Raw genomic sequence first — 23,031 nt, 5'->3', positions numbered from 1 at the left:
CCTTTGTATCAGACATGATTGCTGAATTTTCAGCGATGGCTTTCTCCAAAGCAACCACGAGCTCACCCCCTTCAGAAAGTTGATGATTGGTCCCGGCAACGGAACCTTGAAACCGGCCTCTGATAGAAAACCAGAGTGCGGTAGGAGCAATCACCCGTCCACTTGTAGTCTAGATGAGAAACAAAACACAGATTGGAGCTAGAGTGCCCAAATCTGAAAACACAGCGACACCTGTTGGCCCCAAAGCTTGGCGCCCCTTGCGGTATTTCTTTATTCAATTAAAATAATATGTATGGCTGAGTACAACATAAAGACCAGCCAAGAGTTTACACCTGTAAGTCCAATCTGACGGCCCACAAATCCTTCTCAGCACAGAGGATCTATGCACACAGATCTGTGTCCTCAAGCAACACACTGTGCCTCCCTCTGATCAGCCAAGATCACAAAGCAGGCCAGCCATGGGCATACATCTGGCATAACTCAAGAGCATGATACATCTTCTCAGCTCAAACATACATGTGCTGTCCAATCTCTGTCTTAATCTCTTGTCAATCTGCCATACCCCTCCTCTCACAAGGAGCCAGATAGCACATATCTGCAACAGACATCAAGCAGTAGAAAGAGAGATAGATGAACAGAAAGAGAGCTTACCAAGTTCAGCTCGTGAAACAACATTGGAGGAAGCAACAGCACCAATCTGTGCTTGCAGGCACTTGAATCCACAACCCTGCTTCACACGTGTGCTTGCACTTGCCTGAGTCCTCCTCCTGATGCTCACTCCTATGCTGTCCTTGAAAGTACAGATCTGAAAATCAGCACTGTACCCGTCTGTACCGCCTCGGGATACATGCCAGGAGTTGTATTTGCATAAACAGCCTGCTGTCCACTTCTGTACCAACCTGAATCAGAGTATTCAGGTCTGTCCAGCCACCTGACAAGCGCCGCCTGCAGCTTCAGAACCCAGAAAAGCGTGCGTCAGCCCTGTCCGTACACTGTACGGCTGTCGTACAGGGCTGTACGGCCTGTGTACTTGCTGGTACAGCCTGTACTGGCCTGTGCGCAGAGTTTCCAGCAGCAGTTCCTGTGCGCAGCCAGCAACAGAGGAGAAAGAGAGAAAATGTTTGCCCAGTTCTGGCCGTACAGTGCTGTACGGCTGATTCCACTCAGAAAAACAGCAACCAGACTGGTCTTCAGCAGCCGCCTTCAGCTTCTATGCTTTTCCACGCTAGTATTCAAGCGCATGAAGGAAACTCCTCTTTTGCTACACGATTCCCCAAAAAGGGAAGAGAGAGAGAGAAGAGAGAGAAAACTCCTCCCCAATTTAATCCCTAGGGCCCCAAACTTTAATAAGTTCCTAGGGCCACTAAGGCCTAGGGGCAAACTCCAATAAACATTAAAACTTAATGTTTCTAGTTCCCCCCTTCACACCTAGGGATGTCCACACATCATAAACTCTGTCCGGGCACCCCCCATGTGAATCATAAAATATTCTGACTTTGCAACCACCATGCACACACTTGTCCTGCTCCATTTTCACAGGGCCATGACACAAACCTCCGGAGATGCAGGGCAGACTCAGCCATAATGAAGCCTAGCACTAAGGGAAGTAGCAAATAGAAAGAAATAAGTAGTTGAAAGGGCAAATGCACCGGTAAAGATAGAAAGAATAAGCCATAGTAACATGGGTCGGGGAACGTAATGGGGAACGGGGGTTGGGACGGGGATTCCTGGGAACCGGGACGGGGAACGGGGGACGGCATACAAAATATGCAATTTTAAGTAAGCACTCATTTAAGAAACTTAACAATACTAAAACAAAGTCAGTTTACACTTCCAAAGCATTAATATTAAGTCATACTAGCAAAAAAATGGGTGTTACAAAAAAGGAGATCGGGCACCCAGGACCTAGTCGCCAAAGGCTAAAGCAAAAGACAAGGGCAAAGGCCTAGGCCGTAACCACGTAAGTGGCATACAAAAAAGAGACTATCACTAGAGTAGTACATATGTCAAAAAGCCTCAAGGGGCATGTGAAGTGCTGGCCTCACGATCATGGGTCCCTGCAATGCTTGCAGGCTCCATAGAGATGTCCTCCACTTGCTCCTCCAACTCCTCATCATCTTGAGACATCTCCCATTCGGTAAATGCATCAGCCTTTGCAGTTGCACTCTTGCAAAGCATTCGCAAGTTTGCACTCACAAAGACTAGATCATTTGCCCGTTCCACCCCAAGACGGTTCCTCTTCTTCGATGCAATGTGACTGTATGAGCTCCAAAGTTGCTCTAGGCAAGAGGAACTCACTGCTTGGCTGAGAATGCGGATGGCTAGATGCTGAAGCTCAGGTCCATCCGAACCAAAATCTTCCCACCACAAAGCAGCCCCAACTTTGAAGCGATCATTCTGTGCATCCATGTCTCCATAAGAGCCCTGAAAGCTTGGACAACTGGTCACGGATCTTCTGCCTAACATTTGGGTCAGGCACAAGTCGAGTCAAGACAAGTCTCCATAGCTTGCTCACCTCTGCGTCACTTTCTTGCCCTTTACCCTGAAACTCAGGGTCCACCACATAGGCTGTTGCATGCAAAGGAGAGGAGTAGGAGTTCCACCTACGCCCACATAGGGCATGGATCTCCTCGTACCTATCCTCATCTGGCTCCAAATCCCTCAGCTTCTCTATCATGCTGTCCATAGCCTCATATACCTTGCCGATGCATGGCTTCATACCATCCACAAGCCTCATCAAGTGGACAATAGGTTGAACCATAGCATCAATGCACTTCACTTTTTCCCAAAAATCAGGGCTCTCTGCTTTTTCCTTGCATAGAGATCCTGTCTCAGTGGAAGCCAATGGTGAAGAAGTGAACTCGTCACTAATGAACAACTGTCTCAATGCACCACTACACTCTTTCAATCGGTGGAGCATCAAGAAGTTGTAGGCAAACCTCGTATCTGAGTATTTGAGGAGCTGACGGCGGCTAGATTTTTTTTTGGAGAATTCATGGCATAGTAACTAATGGTTTGTGACAAATGTCACTATTTGGCTGCCCACTTGGATGATAGGCCGGATCCATGGCAAGTTCCCAATATCCTTCAAGATATTATTTAAGCAATGTGCCATGCAAAATGACACGGTGGTGTTGGGGTACATGCTCTCAATGATCGCTCCGGCTGCCCTATTTGAAGCCTCCCCATCAGCAACAAAGCCCACAACTAGGTCTGGGCCAATGATCTCTATGCCACTAGCCCACTCTGCTGCTAGCACATAAGCCCTCTTCCCGGTCCCAGAAGCATCGTGTGAGGCGATGAAGTACATCTCACCGCGGGAATATGTGACAAGGCCATGGATGGACCTCTTCCACATATCACTCCATCCATCGGCTATCAGGGACACTCCATTCCTTGTCCATTGTTGCTTCGTGTTTTCTGTTGCTTGCTCCACAAGCCTATTCTCCTTCTCTAGCAATGTGGTGCGCAAGGACTCCGATGATGGGGGCATATAGTTTGGACCATACTCCCCTATCTTCTTCACCATGACCTTGAAGTAGTCCGATCTATCCACAAAAAATGAATAATTTAATAACCGATCAACTTCAAAGTTCAAAGTTCAAGTAACTTGTAAGAGGAACATTGTAAAATGATAGATCTTAAGCTAGACATCTTAATTCTTGATTACCTGGCAGCATGGAAAGCAATGTGGTCATGAAAGAAGAAGCGGGCTATGGCCATATCCACCTCTTTCTTCTTCTTGGGGTCCCAACTACCCTCAAGAGTACTTTGCCGGCGTGAGTGTGTGAATGCAGTCGGCATGGAGAAGGATGGTGTTGGGGCCCGTTCTTGTGGGGCGGGTGATGCGCACGCGGGTGCCGATGAAGTGGATGCACATGGGGATGCCGATGTGGATGCCGAACCTTGGGATGGCCTCACTAGTGTCGCGGGATCCACAACCACATGCGGCACTCTTCTCCTTGAAAGCAAGGCCTCATGTGCGGCAACACGTTCAAGAAGCCTCCTCCTTGTCTCCGGTGTGACCTGATCACAAAATCGGACCTCATGACCGGGCTCATGCAAGAGGTGAGCTCTCACTTTATCCGCCTCACCCGTTTGCCTATATGGACATAGCTTGCAAGACCATGGGCGAGAGCCTCCTCCACTTCCGGGATGATCGGAGTTGACCTCGTCCCACCAAGACCAACCTTCGGTCCTCCTTCCTCTATTTGTATTGGCGCCGTCGGAACGAGGTGCGGGGGATGGTCGCGATGAAGATGCCATGGAGGCAAGTGCCAAGGAGGTTTTAGCAATGGAGGTGGGTGTAGGAGAGAGATGTAGGAGAGGCTTGAGCCTTGAGCAATGGAGGTGAGAGTAGGAGAGAGATGTAGGAGAGGCTAAAGCAAGAGCAGGTGAGACCGTGAGTGTAGGAGAGAGATGTAGGAGAGGCTTGTCACTTGAGCCTTGAGCAATGGAGGTGAGACTCGAGAGTAGGAGAGAGATGTAGGAGAGGCTTGCCAATGGAGAGGCTAGAGCAAGAGGTGAGTGTAGGAGAGCAACAAGACTACAAGTGAACTTGAAATTACAACTTACCCAAGGTCCCAATGTCGCTTGAGCCTTGAAAGTTGAGGGTTGAGGAGAGATGGAGCCTTGTCGGGTTGCCCAATGCCCACTTGAGTCTTGAGCCTTGAAAGTTGAGGAGCGTTGAACCAAATTGCCAATAAGCTTTCCACTTGAGCCTTGAAAGTTGAGGAGCGTTGAGGCTTGAGCTTGAGCCAGGAGCCTTGCCAATGGGGGCTCTTCTTATAGCCATGGGCCAAGTGGGGAGGGCTGCTCAACGGCTAGGCGCCCAACGGCACAATGCGCAACGGTCCGCTGACCGTCCTGTCCAGCTCCGTCCCACACGAACCGCCGTCCCGCCGTCCTGTATGTGGGACTTTCATTTTTTGACATATCTGGCATGTTTGGCATGTTGGTAGACATCTCTTCGCATTTTGGGCCAATAAAATGACAGCTCTAACTTCTCCAGTGTGTTGTTGATACCCCATACTCCTATGACCTCCGACAAGAGAATCATGGGCATCATGGAGAAGTACTTGATGCTTATCTTTGAGTACACATAGGCGGTTCTTGTAAAACAACCAGTCATCATGTATACTATGGTGGCCTGGTTCTGAACTGAGGGTCAACTGATGAGTGCCGAATTCTTCCGAATCCACATGATGTTGAATTATGCCTTTACAACTTGAAGCATCGACAACGTATTCAATCATTCCCCCAAACTGTTGGAACAATTGACTCCATTTGGATTGCTTGTCACTCCATTGGGCACCGGGCATGGATTGCAACCATTTAAGTATCTAATGATATGTCTTAACTGTGAAATCTCTCCTGTACAAGAAATGTTTTCAATGCTCAAGTGTTATCATCACTCCCAATAGCTCTTTGTCATGCATCAAATAATTTTTTTTGGCTGCATTGGACTTGCGGCTATAATAAGCCAGTGGCTGACCATCTTGTTGTAGAACAGCTCCAATGGCTAGGTTACAGGCATCGGTAATCGCTCCAATGGCTAGGTTACAGGCAACGGTAATCACCTTGAAAGGATCATCCTATGATGCCAACTTCAAGACTTGTGACTTAGAGGAAACTTTCTTCAATGCCTGGAATGCCTCTAAAGGACACTTTGTGGCGATGAGTGTTTACGCCCTTAAGCAACTCTATGAGAGATGCTGCAAGGTCAAAAAACTTGTCCACCAATAAAGTAGGCCTAACAAAGACCCACAAATGAGTGGATTTCTTGGGCTGTCTTGGAAATATCCCAACTAAGTATGGCCCTTTTCCAGGTACAAGTAATGATGTATCCTAGGTAATGTATTTCCAGTACTCCAAGCTCACTTTTTGTGGCATTGCTAAACAACTCATTGTCGTGCAAGAGTTGTAAAGCTTTCGCCACATCTCGCTCATGCTGCTCTGAAGTCCGTGAGAAGATAAGGATATCATCTAAAAAGATGAAGACACATTTGCCAATTAGATCAGTATAAATCCAAGACATCATCTCATTGAACGTCATCGGTGCATTGATGAGTCCAAAAGGCATCACCACAAGCCATAGTAGCCTCGCTCGGTCTTGAAGACGATTTTGGAATGTCGGGCTCAAAGATCCGAACTTGATGGTAGCCACTCTTAATATCTATCTTAGAGAAAAATTTAGCACCATTGAATCGCTCTAGGATGTACTCTATTCTGGGCATGGAAAATCTATTCTTCAATGTTAATTTGTTTAGCACCCTGTCATCCTTACATAAGCGTGCGATCTTATTTGTCTTTTGGACAAACTTGTTGGGAGGCTCTAAACCAAGCACCAACTCTATGCGATAGTCCTTAGGTCTACTCGGTGGGAGACTGGTCGTCTCGCAACATAATGTTGCAGTATTGAGACGGAAGACCGGCCATCCTCTGCTCCAATATGCGGGTGCTATTTGAATAGCATTAGACTGAGAGCGGATATCAATCAACGCACACTCTACTTCTTTTCTTATGGCTCGTTAAATGAATGTGTAAAATGAGTGGTATTCCAAGAATGCTCCTATCCCCACGAATCATGATGGGCTTAGGAAAACCTTCAACAATATTGAAAGTGTCCTGCCTCCAATCAAGAATGGATACATACTGTCTAACCAACTCGATCCCGTGAATCATGTCACACCCTAGAAGAGGAGAGACAATGAAATCTCTCTGGAATGTTGCCTTCTGAACTTGGAACTCAAATTGTTGAGCTTTCCGAGAGATATGTGTACGTAGACCAAGTGTAAACCCGTCCACATCTAAATGATAAGGAACAAACGTATAGCTCATTTTGTTTGCCAATTGCAAAGAGATGATATCTTCAGAACTATCCATGTCGAAGAGACCAATGAACTGTTGTCCCTTCACAGTGCCATGGGCACGGATGAGAGCCTTCTTCTGTCCCTCAGCCTCACCCTCTTGCTTATCATCAAATACCATGGATTCAAAGCGAGCAATAGCTGAACGGCATTAGAGGTTGTTGGTGGAGGGGTGGATGTGGATGCTACGGTTGCTAGTGTGGAAGTGGGACCTGGGTGCCTTTGCAGACTTTTCTGCCTGCCACTTAGTGCAATCCTTCTTCCTGTGCCCCACAGTGTGGCACAAGAAACAAGAGCTCTCTGCCTTGTACCGTGTCTATTCATCCGGCTGGAGGTAACCTCCAATGATGCCCTCCTTAGATTTTTCCTCAAGAGTCTTCTTGGGTGTTTATCGCCTGATTGACCCTAAGAATTTTTCTTTTGGTCATTATGGAGTTTTTTGTTTTCAGCCCCCTTACCCTGGGTGAATGACTACTCGGTGGATGACTGTTGTTGGGGCTTAGGACTAGACTGTACTTGCTTGGACTTACCTCTGTTCATCATTAGTTCCTAATTTTGAGTGAGGCTTAGTGCCCATGCGTAAGTCTGAGGCTCAAAGTTTCGAACTGGATATCTAATGTTTGTATCTAAACCTCTAATGAACTCTTTCAGCTTGTCTTCGTCCAATATACCCGACTGTTGGGCCATGGTAATGACCATGTTGGAATAGGTCAAAACAAGGGAACCACTTTGAGTGAGGTTGTAAAATTCGTCCTCAAGATTGATCATATACTGTGATGGAAGAAAATGGGCCTTGAGGTCAAATACAAAAGTAGCCCAATCAAACTGATATTGGCATGTTAAGGGTTTGTGTGAAGTTGAGACCAATACTCTCACCAAGTAACTGCCTTCCCAATGAGTTAAGGTGCTGCCACATGGACTTTGTCTTGTGGATTAGTGATTTTAGTTGATGGAAAATGTGCTTCAAATTGATGAATAAACTAAGTAACAGCAGCATGATCACACTTACCATCATACTTACTAAAGTTTGGTGAAGTTCGAATGATGACGGTGGTGGTTGGTGTGGTGGACGACGAAGGATTTGGAGCCACCTTGGGGAGGGATGCCAAAATCTGTGCCACCGTCTACTGATGCTGGAGTTGCATAGCCTCCCAATCGAGTCTTTGTTGGTTCTCTCGATCAACTTCTTCCCGACGGCGTTGGTCTTCCTTACACTTGTGTGTGCCTTCCTTATCCCTTTGTTCCTCCGCATGTCTCCTTTCTTCTTTCTTTTTTTTTCCCTTCATTTTTCTTCTTGCCTCTTCACGTCTTTATTTCTTTGTTCCTCTAGACCGAAGAACATTTCTGCTAAATTTGAGAAACCTTCTTTGGACAACTCTTTTTCTGCTACAAGCTGCATTTTCTATGAATTTATTTGCTCCATCATTATCTCATGTTGGCTTTCTTCTTGATGAGATGACTCTCTTGACATGGTCGAGGCATGGGTGGTTTTTCCTGACTGTATTACCATCCACCGGATGCTCTCACTTCTTTAGGTAGTTGAGTTGGGTCACCGACCTGATGCTCTAATACCAATGTTACATGCACTGAAGTTGACCGTGGTAACATGCAACAAAGCCTTCTTTAAACCTTTATTTTGGTAAGATCTTTAGCATCCATTCCTCGAGTAGAGAGAGAGAGAAGAGAATGTAGACAACAGAGTATTGGGTCCCAAATACCCACTGAAGGCCCCCCCCGCAAGTAGGAGTATTTGTTTATATTACTTGTTTGGAGAACTTCTATACAATGCTTTAGAACAAGATTTGACTGCCCAACACAAGGACGAGGAAGACCGTACGTCGACTGAGAATCCACCAATCCAATGGCACTGTAGAAGCCTCTTATGGGCCAATTAAGTCCACGATAGTTGTAGGACTGCACATATGCCAGCTGAATACTTACGACGAGCTTCGGGCTTTGCCTTGAGAGGATGAAGACTGAATGCTTACTACTTGATTGATGCTTGAATGAATTATGTTGAGACCAAGCGCTTGCTCATATATGAATATAAGTTTCTGGTCGGTTCGTATAATCCTTGTCGGCCTATTTATATGGACAATAAAATGCTACAAATAGCATTGAATGCTTGCGTACAATGTTGCTGCCCCACATGAAGCATGCTTGTGCTCCATTTACTTGCCCCCATAGCTGCTGGCTGACTGCCTAATCATACTTGACCTGTTGCTGGTTGCTACATACACTGGCCGACTAGAGCATAGCATGCTCCTAATGCTGTTGGCTAGCTCTGAACACTGTCCACGGCTGTAAAGAGCCCCTAAACAGGTTGCTAAGTGAAAGAGCTTCCACCTATGGACGAAGAGGGAGACATCATTTATGAGCCAAAGAGGATCGTGGGAAGAAGGATGGACAAGAGAGTTGAGAAATAGAAGTATAGAGTAGTTCCTTATCAAGCTCTCTCCCTCTTCCTCAAGGCTCAAGGCTCCCCCTCAAGGCTCAAGCCTCTCGCTCTTCCTCAACTTTCAAGGCTCTCCCTCTTGAGTCTTCCTCAAGCCTCTCCCTCCCTCTCTCTTTCTCTCTCCCCCTCGTCCTCAAGCCTCCACCATATTTTATTTTTTAATGGACCGTACCTCCACCGTATTTTTATTTTCAAAATTTAGCGATGCGTTCCGAGATCATATTTGAACGTACCGTACCGAATTGAACTTTTCGTACCTGACAACTATGACCATGTGGCATGATTTTTATGGATTTTTGACTCTTATATGGGGAGATGTACATTCTGTAATTTTTTGGACAGAATCTGCAGAGGCATTTTTGGGGGTCTTTTCCCTATCACAATGGATCCCAATGGATATCATGATGAAGACTTATGATATGGGGATGTTTTGACATTGTGTATGATTCATTTGCAACTCATTTCAAGGTGTTTTTCATGAATGAATTGCAAGGGTTTTCAACTATGACATGGGCTGTCATAATAGTCATCTACATGTGAATTGATTGTTATTCTTCATTTGGTGGTTAAAGCTTATGGACTAAAGCTTTCCAAGCTTGTTCATGGCCCACCTGTTCATATTTGGAGGCTTGAACCATATCCTATGGTGATATGATTCATTCATGGGACCATATGGAAGATCAAGGGGCACGACTATGCTATGGACTCATGCAGTTTTTTATGGTTTACACTTTATCAGCATGGTTACTTTTGGAGATCCTCCATCTATTCTTATGGTCTTCACTTATCATTGATGTATATTTGATACAAAAAAATAGGCACTAACTTTTTGGAAAAAGCTTTAAGCTTTCAACCAAAGGTTTAAAAACCTTACAAAGATGGCAACATGTTGTGTGATCAGTGCATCGAGCAAGGGAAGAAGCTGCGCAAGTGTAGCGCAGGCAAGAGAAGAAAAGAGCTGGTGTGTGGTTACTGCAGGGAAAACCAAAAAAAAAACTTGTATTAAGGTTAATCAAAACCTAATTAAAGGTTTGCTAAGGGACTGTTCCCACGCCAAGCATAGCAAAAGAAAGAAAGAAGAAAAAGAAGAATGAGGAGGAGAAGAAAACAACAAAAAATCGAGATTGCTTTTTAAAAACAAAAGCAAAAAGCTTGCATTAGGAGTTCGGCAAAGGTATTTTTGAAGCTAGATTCGACCCAATTCTTTTGACAAATTTTAAATCAACCCAAGGTAAGTTGTGAGTTTTTCTACAAGAAAAAGTTTATACAAGTTTCTGTACGGGTTACACTTTAATATTCCATCCTTGTTGAACCCCTCTCATCTACCCAAATTTCTTCTTAAACCTTTCACTTCTAAACTTTCGACATTGACAATTTAACCTCTTCAATCGAAAACAATGGCCGAAGTGCAAGTGCATACATACGAAAAGCTCGCACAAGCAACTTTTATACATGGAAGTTCAAGATGAAGCTATTCTTGGAATCAAACGACTCATGGGGAGTTGTTAGTGGTTCAGAGGCAGAACCAAAACATCATGGAGATGAAGGCCAATACAAGGCAGATTTGAAGGCATGGATATATAGAGACAAGAAAGTTATGAGCATCATTGCACAGACAATGAGTCAGACTATGGTACATCGAGCATTGTGAGACTGCTCAAGAGATGTGGCGATAGCTATCGAGCATGTTTGAGAACACGTCTAAAGCCAAAAAAAACTCAACTCAAGGGCGAGTTATATAACATCAAAAAGAAGGATTTGCCAGTCTTGGAATATGTGGGTAAGATCGAGAATTTGTGTGATTAGTTGGTAGCTATTGGTCATCCAGTTGGTGATAGTGAGATGGTAGAAATATGCCTTCGAGGTTTAGGACAAGATTAAGGGAAGTGACATTTGATGAATCAAAAAGTTCATACATTGGTAAATCTAGTGAACATGAAAAACACTTGAGGAATTCAATGTCTACCTTGACTTGGAAAGGAAGACCTAGAGGTTGGTCTACGTTGAACACATTTAGAATGAAACAAGGGTTCAAAGATCGCAAAGAGAGGCTAGATCACCAAAGGAGGCTACTGTGCACAAGAACAAGGAGAAATTGGATATTTCTCAATCATCAAACGATGGATCACAAAGTTCCGATGAAGAACTTAGTTCAAGAATCCTCAGGGTTTACTCACCGAGTGTAAAAGCAAGAAAATTTAAAGACAGAAGCAATGGAAAAGCCTAGAGTCAGAGTGACTCAATCTTCGACACCATAAAGGTGGTTGATGACATAGAATTGTCAACAATGGAGTTTGCCATTGACATTGAAGACTTGAAAGACTTGAAGGGAACAATGGATGGAGCTACATTGAGAAGTAGTAGTATAAGCTATCTGTTTTGAAGATCTTGAGCTAGAGGGGGAATGTTGAAGAAATAACAAGCTCAAGATAAACAAGGAGTTCAAGGCCGAGTCCAACGGATCAAATGGCACTGAAATTGAAGCACTCTAGCATGTTGCCATGCTCCACGGGCATGTGTATGAACGATCCTAATTTTGTGTGTGTGTGTGAAAGTGGGTTTTTTAGGCTGAAAGCTTTTTCCCACTAAGCTGTTATTAGCAAAATGCTTTGCGTTGTTTTTAGAGTTCTCGCTTTTCGTAACTTGTATATGAAGGGTTGAACCCTCTCATATAAACATCGAGTTGTGTGGAGCTTCCCCGTGTCCCTTTTTATAACATGCATATATGTAGAAAGGTAGGTAGTATTTGCAAATATTGCCTTTTATGTTGTTTTTTAGACTGAAAAGTTTCAAGTTGTATAGAAATTTGTGTGCAGCTATGAATAAACTAAAGGGAGCAGGTGCTGCTTCCTTTTTATTAGACTTACGGGACAATCCTGGTGGCCTGGTTCAGGTTGTTTTTGTTTTTCTTTTGTAAAGTCAAAACCTCTCACTGTGGACAATATTATTGCTGTTCAAATTTAAGGTCTTCTGTCTTTTTGGGCCTTTTTAGACGATTTGTATGCTGTTTGTTGCATCCAACAGGCTGGTATTGAGGTTGCCAAGGCATTCTTGGAGGAAGGAAATACGGTATGTTTTGGAACTCTGTTCTTTATGCAAGCCTGGATATCAGAAGATTATTTTGCACTTACTGTTTCTATTGAAGCTTGAAGTTGAGAAAATATCTATATGGTGATCAAGTACATTCATTTTACCCTAATCATTTGTAAAGCGTGAATAATGTGTTGTCCTAGTTTTATCTTGACGAGGCTGTGATTTAGGCTGTAATACAAGGGACCAAAGAAGTTTGACCTCTCAAGAATCTAAATAAGAAGCAGGGGGACAAAATTCTGCTTTGATAAGGCACCCTACTTGTCAACATTATAAAGTAGATACTATGCCTTTGGTGACTGGCCACATAGTAAGGAGCATGGGATGTAGGTTCACCCTCACCTTTTCCAGTGTGCAAGTTGAAATGGAAGTGGATTCAAAAGTACGGGGAAATGGTTCCTCATTGCTAGTAGAGGGAGTGTGAAAGACTGGTTGTCGCAGCAATGCCATTGTGGTGAATGGGTCTTGTCTAGCCATGAATGTTGCTGTGGGGCTCATTTCTAGGAGTGTAAAAGAATCACATCCTGGGTCCAACTTTTGTTAGGGATGTCCATGTCTTCCACTGTGCAGATAGCACAAAAAGTAGAAATGGTTCCTCATTGTTACCAGAGGTGGAAAGACAGTGAAATTGTGCAATGTCATTGGTTGTGTGGCTCATCCCCTATGGGAGTGATTCGAAATTTTGTTTACTCTCTGAGAGCCCTTTTTGGATTACTATCTAGTTATTACTATAAACTTCCGGTGGAGCTCTCTTTTACCTCCCAATGCTCGCTAAAGCACCCCCTGTCCAAAACGATTCTCCTTGGGACCGGAAAAAATGTTCATGGGTGCCTGCACTTGTGCATGCTCTAACACACGAGGGTGGCATGTCTTGCCACTCTACAGCTTGCCTTCTTGATGATCCACCATGTGCCCTTGCTTCCGGTCCTGCAGACCGTGGTTAATGGATGCTTGCAAATGACCCTTGACCTCCCTTTTTAGATGGATCTGATAGTAGGGTGTATGCTTGTGCTGGCTGGCCAGCCCTTTTTGGACTCAAAAATATTTAGAAGTTCATCCAATATGTTCATATTGGTCCCAACTTGTGTCCCATCCGTTGGTGCACATCTTGGGTACCTTTGGGAACCTTTTGGACTGTCCAAACAGCCCAAATCAGACCATATGCTTCCCCTAATCTTCCCTCTCAAGCGGCTGCAAGTGATGTCCATGTCCACATGCTAGGCCATTATTGCATTCCATTGACATCCCCTGCTGCTGATATTGGAGTACTGGGGCACAGAAAACACTTTTGCTCCACTTCTGTACTAGTTTATCTGGAGGCTTTGGACCACACTCAGTGACTCTGCCACAGGAATAGTTGTACCATTGGTAGTTTCGTCTTCCTTCATACAGGACTTGGAGAGACTCAATTTCTTGGAGTTGGCTGATCATTGGGCTTGCGCTCTGATTGCATCTCAAAAATGGGTCTTGGCTCGGGTACTTATTTTGGGTGGTTACAGTCTGTGAACTTGTAAGCATCCTCCATAAGCTCTCTAGTCTTGGAAACTCTTTCGTGTTCTGGGTCTTAGGTTGTTCTTCAACCCGTGGTGTTCTTGGATTCATCTAGGTATATAATTCAGCCGTAATAGCGGACATGCAGATTTCACATTGTGAAGTTTTCGTCCGAGTTGCGGCCAGTTGATATTGTGCTAATTTTTTCTATCTTTAGCGGTGAATTTGCCCTATCAACTACTTATTTCTTTCTATTTGCTACTTCCCTTAGTGCTAGGCTTCATTATGGGGATGAGTCTGCCTTGCATCTCCGGAGGTTTGACAGAAACTCAGTACGAAGGGCTTTGTGTGAATATATGCTCTTATGTGTGGAGTGCGTGTGCAAGAGCATATCTTGTTACAGAGTTCTACACCCACTATTGGGCACTGATGATGTTAGTGGGGATGTCGTAGTATCTAGTCCATACTATGCATAATGGAGTTGATAGTTATATAGTCTTGTGGGTTGACTACCATGAGTATATAACATGCACGTTCCTAAAAGGTGAATTTGGGCATGTTCTTGGATTCATCTAGGTATATAATTCAGTATCTAGTCCATACTATGCATAATGGAGTTGATAGTTATATAGTCTTGTGGGTTGACTACTATGAGTATATAACATGCACGTTCCTAAAAGGTGAATTTGGGCATGTTCTTGGATTCATCTAGGTATATAATTCAGCCGTATTAGCGGACATGTAGATTTCACATTGTGAAGTTTTCGTCCGAGTTGTGGCCAGTTGATATTGTGCTAATTCTTTTTATCTTTAGCGGTGCATTTGCCCTATCAACTACTTATTTCTTTCTATTTGCTACTTCCCTTAGTGCTAGGCTTCATTATGGCTGAGTTTGCCTTGCATCTCCGGAGGTTTGACAGAAACTTAGTACGAAGGGCTTTGTGTGAATATATGCTCTTATGTGTGTGTGTGTGTGGGTGGAGCGCGTGTGTGAGAGCATATCTTGATACAGAGTTTTGCACCCACTATTGGGCACTGATGACGTTAGTGGGGATGTTGTAGTATCTAGTCCATACTATGCATAATGGAGTTGATAGTTATATAGTCTTGTGGGTTGACTACCATGAGTATATAACATGCACGTTCCTAAAATGTGAATTTGGGCATGTTCCTGGATTCATCTAGGTATATATATTCAACCCATGGTGATTCCATTGTTCTACTTGCCATCGATATGGGCTCCTCAAGATTCTCCACGAGTCTAGAATCCTTACTTGAATAAACTGTCTCTTGAGCCACTTCTAGTTTTGGAAGCTCATTGGCACCTTCAGAAACTCCCTCCTGCTCAGCTTCCATCTCGAGTGAACTCTCCGCAGTAATCTTGGCCGATGCTGCCACGTCTTGGGTACCTTTGGGCGCCTTTTGGCTGTCCAAACAGCCCAAATCAGACCATGTGCCGCCCCTAATCTTCTCTCTCAAGAGGCTGCAAGTGAGGTCCATGTCCATGTGCTAGGCCATTATCACATTCCATTGACATCCCCTGCTACTGATCTTGGAGTACTGGGGCACAGAAGGCGCTTTTGCTCCACTTCCGTACTAGTTTATCTGTAGGCTTTGCACCACACTCAGTGACTCTGCTACAGGAATAGTTGTACCACTGGTAGTTTCGTCTTCCTTCATACTGGACTTGGAGAGACTCAATTTCTTGGAGTTGGCTCGCGCTCTGATTGCATCTCAAAATTTCGTTTTGGCTCTGGTACCTCTGGTGGGTCATTCAGTCTACGAACTTGTAAGCATCCTTTAGAAGCTCTCTAGTCTTAGCTCTTTCGCGTTCTGGGTCTTGGGTTGTTCGTCAACCCATGGTGATTCCACTGTGCTACTTGCCATCGATATGGGCTCCTCAAGATTCTTTGCCAGTCTAGACTCCTTACTTGGATAAACTGTCTCTTGAGCCATTTCTAGTCTTGGAAGCTCATTGGCACTTTTGGAAACTGTATCCTGCTCAGCTTCCACCTCGAGTGAACTCCCCGCAGTAAACTTGGCCGATGCTGCCACGTAAACCATAGTATCCAATACTTCTAGTTCCATGGAAGTTGGTGGTTTTCTCCTTCAGTTGGGACTTGGCAGATTGCCCTTCTATCTTTTGTTGGAATCAGGCTTTGATTTTTGCTATCCTTTGTCAGGATGAGGCTTCGATCTCTACGATGCTCTGTGGGTATGAGGCTTCGTTATCTTTGCCATCCTCTATCGGTAGGAGGCTTCGATTTTTGCCATCCTCATCTCTTTGTTCTTGGTTCTTTTCGTATGTTGAGTCCATGATGAGAAGAGGCTGCCTTGCCTACCTAAACTTGACCTGATTTGCATGCAAATTATTGTTACATGCATGATCTATAAAGAGAACCCTAATGCACCTGCACAAAAGTGGCTGGAGAAGCAATAATGCAAACCTTGATTTGGGTGCAAATGGAAAAACGCTAATCCTTATATGTTGCATGCACTTCCTGTGAACCCCAATGCAAGAACCTAGACGGTTTGTGGAATGATTTATTAGGTTATATGGTTTGCCTAAAAATATCATTAGTGATCGCGACAGGAGGTTCACTAAAGGTGAGCACAAGCTTAAAGTTTAGTTGCAGAGATCATCCACAAATGGATGGACAAATGGAGAGAACTAACCAAACCATGGAGTCTTTGCTTCGAGCATGTCTTACATAAGCAAACTGATTGGGAAAGATGTTTACCCTTAATTGAATTCGCTTGAAATAGTTGTAAGTGCAAAATGATTTAGTCTGTTTATGCTCATCTATCAAAATTAAGGCAAGTGATATCGAGTCACCAAGGTAGCTGATTTTATAAGCATTCAATAGGATATGCTCAAGTTGGCAAGAGAAAATGTCAAGAGCGCTCACGATAGAGCAAGACATTAGAAAGATCCAAAATGTATGCAAAAAGTCTACAAACTGGGTGACTGGGTGTACCCAAAGATCTTCAAAGAATCATGATTTTTCAAGGCTGGAAAACATCAGAAGCTATTGAAAAGGTGTTGTGGACCTTTCCGTGTCACTGAGATCAATGAGGTAGCTTATAAGCTTCAACTTCTTGATGAAGTTTGAATTCATCCTACTAAGTCGGTTTAAGTCCAGCTTACATTAAGGAGACACTTGTGTATCCATGGATGAGTTGTGGTTCAAATGGACGATTTGACCAGTTGTGAAGCTGATCCAATGGATAGGCAAAACCAAGGATGATGACTCATGGGAACTATAGGCCCAAAAGGGGCGTTTTCTCAATTGCACTCTTGAGGGAACTCTTAAGGGGGGGAAGTATGGTAGAACCCTAAAGGTGAAATTGGGGGATTGGGAGTCAAATGTGTGGAGGGCTTATTATCCCATAAAGATGCGGGGCTAATAGTAGAGCAAAACCAAGGATGATGACTCATGGGAACTATAGGCCCGAAAGGGGCGTTTTCTCAATCGCACTCTTGATGAAGGGAACTCTTAAGGGGGGGAAACCAAGGATGATGACTGATGGGAACTAAAGGCCCGAAAGGGGCGTTTTCTCAATCACACTCTTGATGAAGGGAACTCTTAAGGGGGGGAAACCAAGGATGATGATTCATGGGAAACTACAGGCCCGAAAGGGGCGTTTTCTCAATCGCACTGGGAACTCTTAAGGGGGGGAAGTATGGTAGAACCCTAAAGGTGAAATTGGGGGATTGGGAGTCAAATGTGTGGAGGGCTTATTATCCCATGAAGATGCGGGGCTAATAGTAGAGCAACACTCTATATAAGTGAACCAGGAGGCTCATATCCCCAAGATGGATGTCTTGTGTGCGGCCTGCAACTTATGGATCCTCTGAGGTGGGTCAATAGACTGCTGAGCTTGTAGGCCGGTATAACAATGGGTGTGGTGGTGACCTAGCTGTGAAGCGGTCTAGAGATCCCCTAAAGGTGTAATTGGGGGATTAGGAGTCAAATGTGTGGAGGGCTTATTATCCCATGAAGATGTGGGGCTAATAGTAGGGCAAAGCTCTATATGAGTGAACGAAGAGTCTCATAACCCAAGATGGATATCTTGAGGCCTATAACTTTCCGATCTAGCCCTGAGGTGGGTCAATAGACTGCTGAGCTTTTGTAGGCGGGTATCACGATGGGTGTGGTGGTGGCCTAGCTGTGAATTAGTGTGGAGATCTGAAGGCCTCATATTCGGTTCATGTGTTTGCTCCTCTCCATATGCTCAGGGCTGGTTTGGGAATGCAAACCTGTGGTTGGGATGGAGAAGTCACGACTCCTAGTCTCAGTTGGTCAAGGGAGTTGTCCATTTGGTTCTAACTATGAATGGCACGTGTGGTTTGCAGGCTAAAGAGCTGGGGTTGTCTTAGGGAAGGAAGAGTCGTTGCCATTAAGTCCTCCTTTGTGTGGAGAACCAGAGGTAGTGAAAAGTCCAAAAAGCAGAAAAGAGCCAACAAGGGAGGGACTGGGAGAGGATTAAAGAGGGGTGGGGAGAAGAGGAAAGTTGGAGGGAAGGAGAAACTTTGTGGTTGTCTCCCATAAAGATACGTCCATATATTTACAACCATGTGAGTGGGAATGTCACGTTCGCTATGCATGATGGAGTTGGATGCTCTGAAGCTGTATGTGCTGGCCTTTATGAAGTTAGATTGCAAATATCTGAAAATATTCTGAACGTTCTGTTAATATGTATTCAACTTTCTTTATCAGGTGGTTTATACTGTTGCAAAAGATCCAGAAATACAGAAACGCATCTCTGCGAGCAGTCCACCATTAACAAGAGCACCTCTCATGGTAAGCCTAAAAAGGTTAAAATCTCATTTTTTCCTACGAACTATTTCACGTGGGACCCATTTTATTTTTATTTTAGGCTTCTACATTGAATCAAAGAAAGTTGAAGAGTATCTAACCCATTGGATTTGGTATTGCAGGTTCTCGTAAATGAACACACAGCTAGTGCTAGCGAAATTGTAAGTGTAAAACATTGAACAAGTTGCTTTTAAGGTCAAGTTATTTAGTGTGAGCCTTTCATGATTGTTGTGCTTTCAAAAGGGCTGATGTTGTTTAGTTGCTTTTATTAAAGTGATTTCAAAAGGGCTGATGTTGTGAGATTATGATCTTGCAAGGCAACAAAGATTGATGTATGCAGTTACAGATGAAACAGGAAGTAATGCAGCATGAGTGGCTGTTGATAGAGGGAGTGAATCTTTAGTTTGTGCATAATGGTTAAAAGGAGACCTTTTTATTTACTTACTAGGTGGTTTCACGGTTCAGCCTGGCTTTACATTACATCTTCCGTAGGTTCAGTAGCTGTGAGAGAGCAGAGATGGCAGGATAGTGCAATGTTGAGCAAACCTACATTATCCCCTAGATATACCGGCAATCTTTAATGGTTGCCTATTTTTTTAAATGTATGCATGTAGCTTTGCATGCTGACATGTATTCTCCTCTCGTCTATGTATGTTTGTGTGCATGCTGACATGCATCCACCTCTCGTCTATGTATGTATGTTCATCTGTGCATGTTGACATGTTAACAGGAAAGTTTGCTGGATAGTGCAGGTTGCTGCAGCCTTACACGACAATTGCAGAGCAGTTCTGGTTGGGCATAGAACATTTGGCAAGGTGTGCCCCCTTGTGTGGACCTTGAGAGTTTTCTTTGTTCGATTAACAAGGGGGAGATTGCACTATTATCAACGAGTCTAATAGATTTTTTTGGCCTCAGGGTCTTATTCAGTCTGTTTTTGAATTAAGCGATGGTTCGGGGGTGATTTTGACTGTTGGGAAGTATGTAACGCCACATCATCAGGATATTGACGGAAACGGCATATGGCCCGACTTCCAAGAACTTCCTGGCAAGTATTTATTAAAAACATTTTTATTTTTAGAAGCTTGTAGCTTGTTGAAAAGAGTGTCTTGGTTGCGACACTAAAAATATATATTCTGCTCAATCTTTTTAAGGTTGACACACGCGGTGACCTTTTGGTTCTTTTTAAAAACAACAATATGTGATACCCACTTAATTACATACAGCAGTATTACTGAGTCTATCACACTGGGGTATGCTTTAATATCAGGTTTAGCTGATGTAAAGAAGCAGCTCCAGATATGTTCTACATCTTGATTGAGCATCTACTTGCAGCAGTTGACTGTTGCCTGCAAATGTATTACACAAGACCATGTTGGCTAGCCATCAAAGTCCGGTGAATGCAGGCTTTCTTGCGATTTACAAGAATTTAACCTGTTACATTTTCAAGTGTTCCAGAGCTAACATCATCATGGGATTAGTTGGTCAAAGCTATAGCCTGCAGGGACCAGAAAAGACGTGAGCAAGGAAGGGTTTTGTGAAGAAAAGTGCCTACAAGCAAGAAAATATGATGGCTATGTGCAGGTTTACACATAGAGGAAGCAATATAGCAGTTAAAAGGCTCTAGGATTTGTAAGAGCAAGCAAAGCATCAATAATAATGAAGAGTACAAGAAATGGAAACAATCATTGATAATGTTTAAGGTTATTGTGAAGCATTTCGGTTGTGCAAAATCATAGTGAATATATATATATATAGGATGAATAATCCTCGGTAGAATTAGTAGTAAGCAGCTTGATCACCCTGAAGAATAGAATATACCTTGATGAGTTCTCTATGTGCTACTCTTGGATTTTGACAATAGATGTATGGAGAACTAACGTAAGACTTTCCAAACTTGTTGCTGGTGGCTATGGGGTTGTGCTTCGTCATTTTGTGCTAAAATGTTGGTGAGGAGGCTATTCAAGCAAGTGTTTGAAACTACACAAGACAAAGTGTAGGAATGTCGGGTCCCAAATCTGGATGGCTATTGGTTGCCATTGTTGACATTGGTTGGCTGGTATTACAATATCATTGACGAACACAGGCAGGCATACCGTCATGAAAACAACAATAATTGCTTACCCTCATCCAGTAACTCACACACACAACCAACCAACCAACCATAGCATCGTTAGGAGAGCATCGTTAGGAGCACCCTCCAGCTAGAGGCTAGACCCACACTGCAACCATGCCTGTCGCCCAACCTTGGCGGTCCATAGCATTGGAGATTGGAGCTCATTTCTAAGTGAGCCATGGCCATGGCCTTGGCCTTGCTTGGCACTTGATTTGCAAGAAGTCCTCCCTATGAGGTATGTACATTTATACCTCACTGAAGGGTTTATTAGTCTTTCACCTTGAACCGCACCAGTAAGTGTTTATGAGTCACTTATTATCCTTAACATCGGAAGTGAGGGATGCCCATTAGTTTAAGCCTAACCATGCTCGTCGCCCAAACCTTGGCGCTCCATACCATTGGAGTGAGTGGCTAAAGCCATGGCAATGGCCAGGCCTTGGCCTTGCTTGGGACTTAAGTTCACAAGGAGTCGTCCTCCCTCTGATGGATGTTCACACTTGTATCTCACTAAGTACACTTATAAACAAGTTCTTCACGCTAGCAGGTGTTTATAAGTGGCTTATTATCCTTAGTAGTGAATATCTTTAGCACGTTGTCCCACAGGTGTAAGCCCAGCCTTCGAAATATTGCTAGTCACACTATGACTTTTAGGGCCATAACGTACTCCCTCTACTATGGCCAATGGACTCCGGTGTCTTCTAGAATCTTGTCATATAACTGTTACACTTCACTTTATTAGCATCTCTAGAACAGTTATGTTTCTGAGTGTGTTCTCATGATAGTCCAAAAACGATTTTGACTTAGGTGGAACATATTGAGTTAAATCATGTAACTCAAAAAGTCTATCAATCGAAACAAGACTATCTCAAGTTCCCAACTTCCTCTTGAGTCTATAGGCACAAAAAACAAGACGAACCCTAGTCCTCAACTTTTTTTTGAGTCTGCAGGCATGAAAGACAAGATGAATGCTCACCCTTGGCGGCAAATCGAGTTTGTAGGCTACACCGTTAATTGCCTTTGTAATTAATAAAGGGTCTAATAAATCAAGTAGAAAGCTTGTGAACTCTCTTGAGATTAAAATTTTCATAACATGAAAATTTAGAGAGAAACCATCTTGATTTATCTTTACTAGACATTTTATGTGAGACCGAAGCTCAATCGTGAGCTTGAGCTAGTCTTTAAACAACATTCACTTGCTTGCGAAAGTTAACTACACCTCAAAGCTATGGGCAATGAAACTTGTGGTTAATATCCATTCTTAAAGAAGCCTCTGCAAATAACTTGGCATGAGTCACAATCATTGTATCATATGTTATTTGACTGGTTTATGCAGAAGCTTGGTCTATTTGTTCAAAACCATGTTATCTATAGCACCTCGTTGAAGCATCGATGTCCCTTACCACCGTTTACCAACTATCTAAGTATCCAGCTAGTCATAGATTTGTAAGACTTTGAGGTAAACCTTTTACCAAAGTCTAGTGATTCTTTCCCACTTGAAGCTCATAAACCTTTGTTAGGTAAAAGCTAAACTACCTCACATTTTCAAAAAAGGTAATTTAGTCGAACTGGCTGTCATTCGAACGAAACAAACCAGGAGGGAGGAGAAGGGATCAACACTTGTGTCCCTACTTACAATTTCCAACGCATCCACCAATGTAATGTGGTCATCGCGGCACACACACTGCCCATTATCATTATTCCCTCCAAGCCTTTGTTGTATGTATCTTTAGTTCTTTCGGTGATATATATATATATATATTTGGCTTAAGCGCTCTCTCTCTCTCTCTCTCTCTCTCTCTATATATATATATATATATATATATATATATATATATATGTCAAGGACAACAACCAAGCGTAGTAGTAGTAGGAGGTGTACGTGTGGGGGCCCACCCCACGTGGACCCCCGAATTAAGTTGAGAGGCTATCTGTCTATCCATCCGTTTTCTGGCGGCGGCTCTTCTTTTACCAATATATTATAATATTATATGATGGAGGATGGGCAGGCAGCGTAGCGTGTAGTAGTTAGTAGTGGTGAACTTCATATATTATCATGATGACGAGTAGAAACAATGTCTCCTTGCTTGCTTGTAGGTGCCTCTAGTTAATACCTTTTGCTTCCGTTCCTTTTTTAATGATACACCTTCCTTACCATTTGTTCTATTATGGATAGAAGGTGAAAGCCCCACACAA

At 43.6% G+C, this 23,031-nt stretch overlaps 1 protein-coding gene across 5 annotated transcripts in view; it reads left to right on the top strand.

The window, feature by feature from the left end:
- The window catches only part of LOC147625541 (Peptidase S41 family protein), a 68,889-nt gene extending 48,450 nt beyond the window's left edge, over nucleotides 1-20,439 (top strand). For 3 of the 5 annotated variants that reach the window (XM_086817043.1, XM_086817041.1, XM_086817040.1), the window contains 7 exons: nucleotides 12,141-12,217; nucleotides 12,349-12,393; nucleotides 18,627-18,710; nucleotides 18,848-18,886; nucleotides 19,478-19,540; nucleotides 19,641-19,770; nucleotides 19,993-20,439. In XM_086817043.1, coding sequence (XP_086673169.1) covers nucleotides 12,141-12,217; nucleotides 12,349-12,393; nucleotides 18,627-18,710; nucleotides 18,848-18,886; nucleotides 19,478-19,540; nucleotides 19,641-19,770; nucleotides 19,993-20,039 — 485 coding nt within the window. In that variant the 3' untranslated portion in view covers nucleotides 20,040-20,439. Of the gene's footprint in view, nucleotides 1-12,140; nucleotides 12,218-12,348; nucleotides 12,394-18,626; nucleotides 18,711-18,847; nucleotides 18,887-19,455; nucleotides 19,541-19,640; nucleotides 19,771-19,992 lie in introns of all 5 variants that reach the window. The other 2 variants (XR_015268703.1, XR_015268704.1) reach the window with 2 other exon arrangements.
- The last annotated feature ends 2,592 nt before the right edge of the window (nucleotides 20,440-23,031 follow it).

Source organism: Cibotium barometz, chromosome 23, assembly GCF_041138505.1.
Source record: "Cibotium barometz isolate CiBa-2024 chromosome 23, ASM4113850v1, whole genome shotgun sequence".
NCBI classification, from domain to species: domain Eukaryota; kingdom Viridiplantae; phylum Streptophyta; class Polypodiopsida; order Cyatheales; family Cibotiaceae; genus Cibotium; species Cibotium barometz.
Note: the sequence above shows the minus strand (reverse complement) of the source record. Positions and strands in the feature narration are given on the sequence as shown.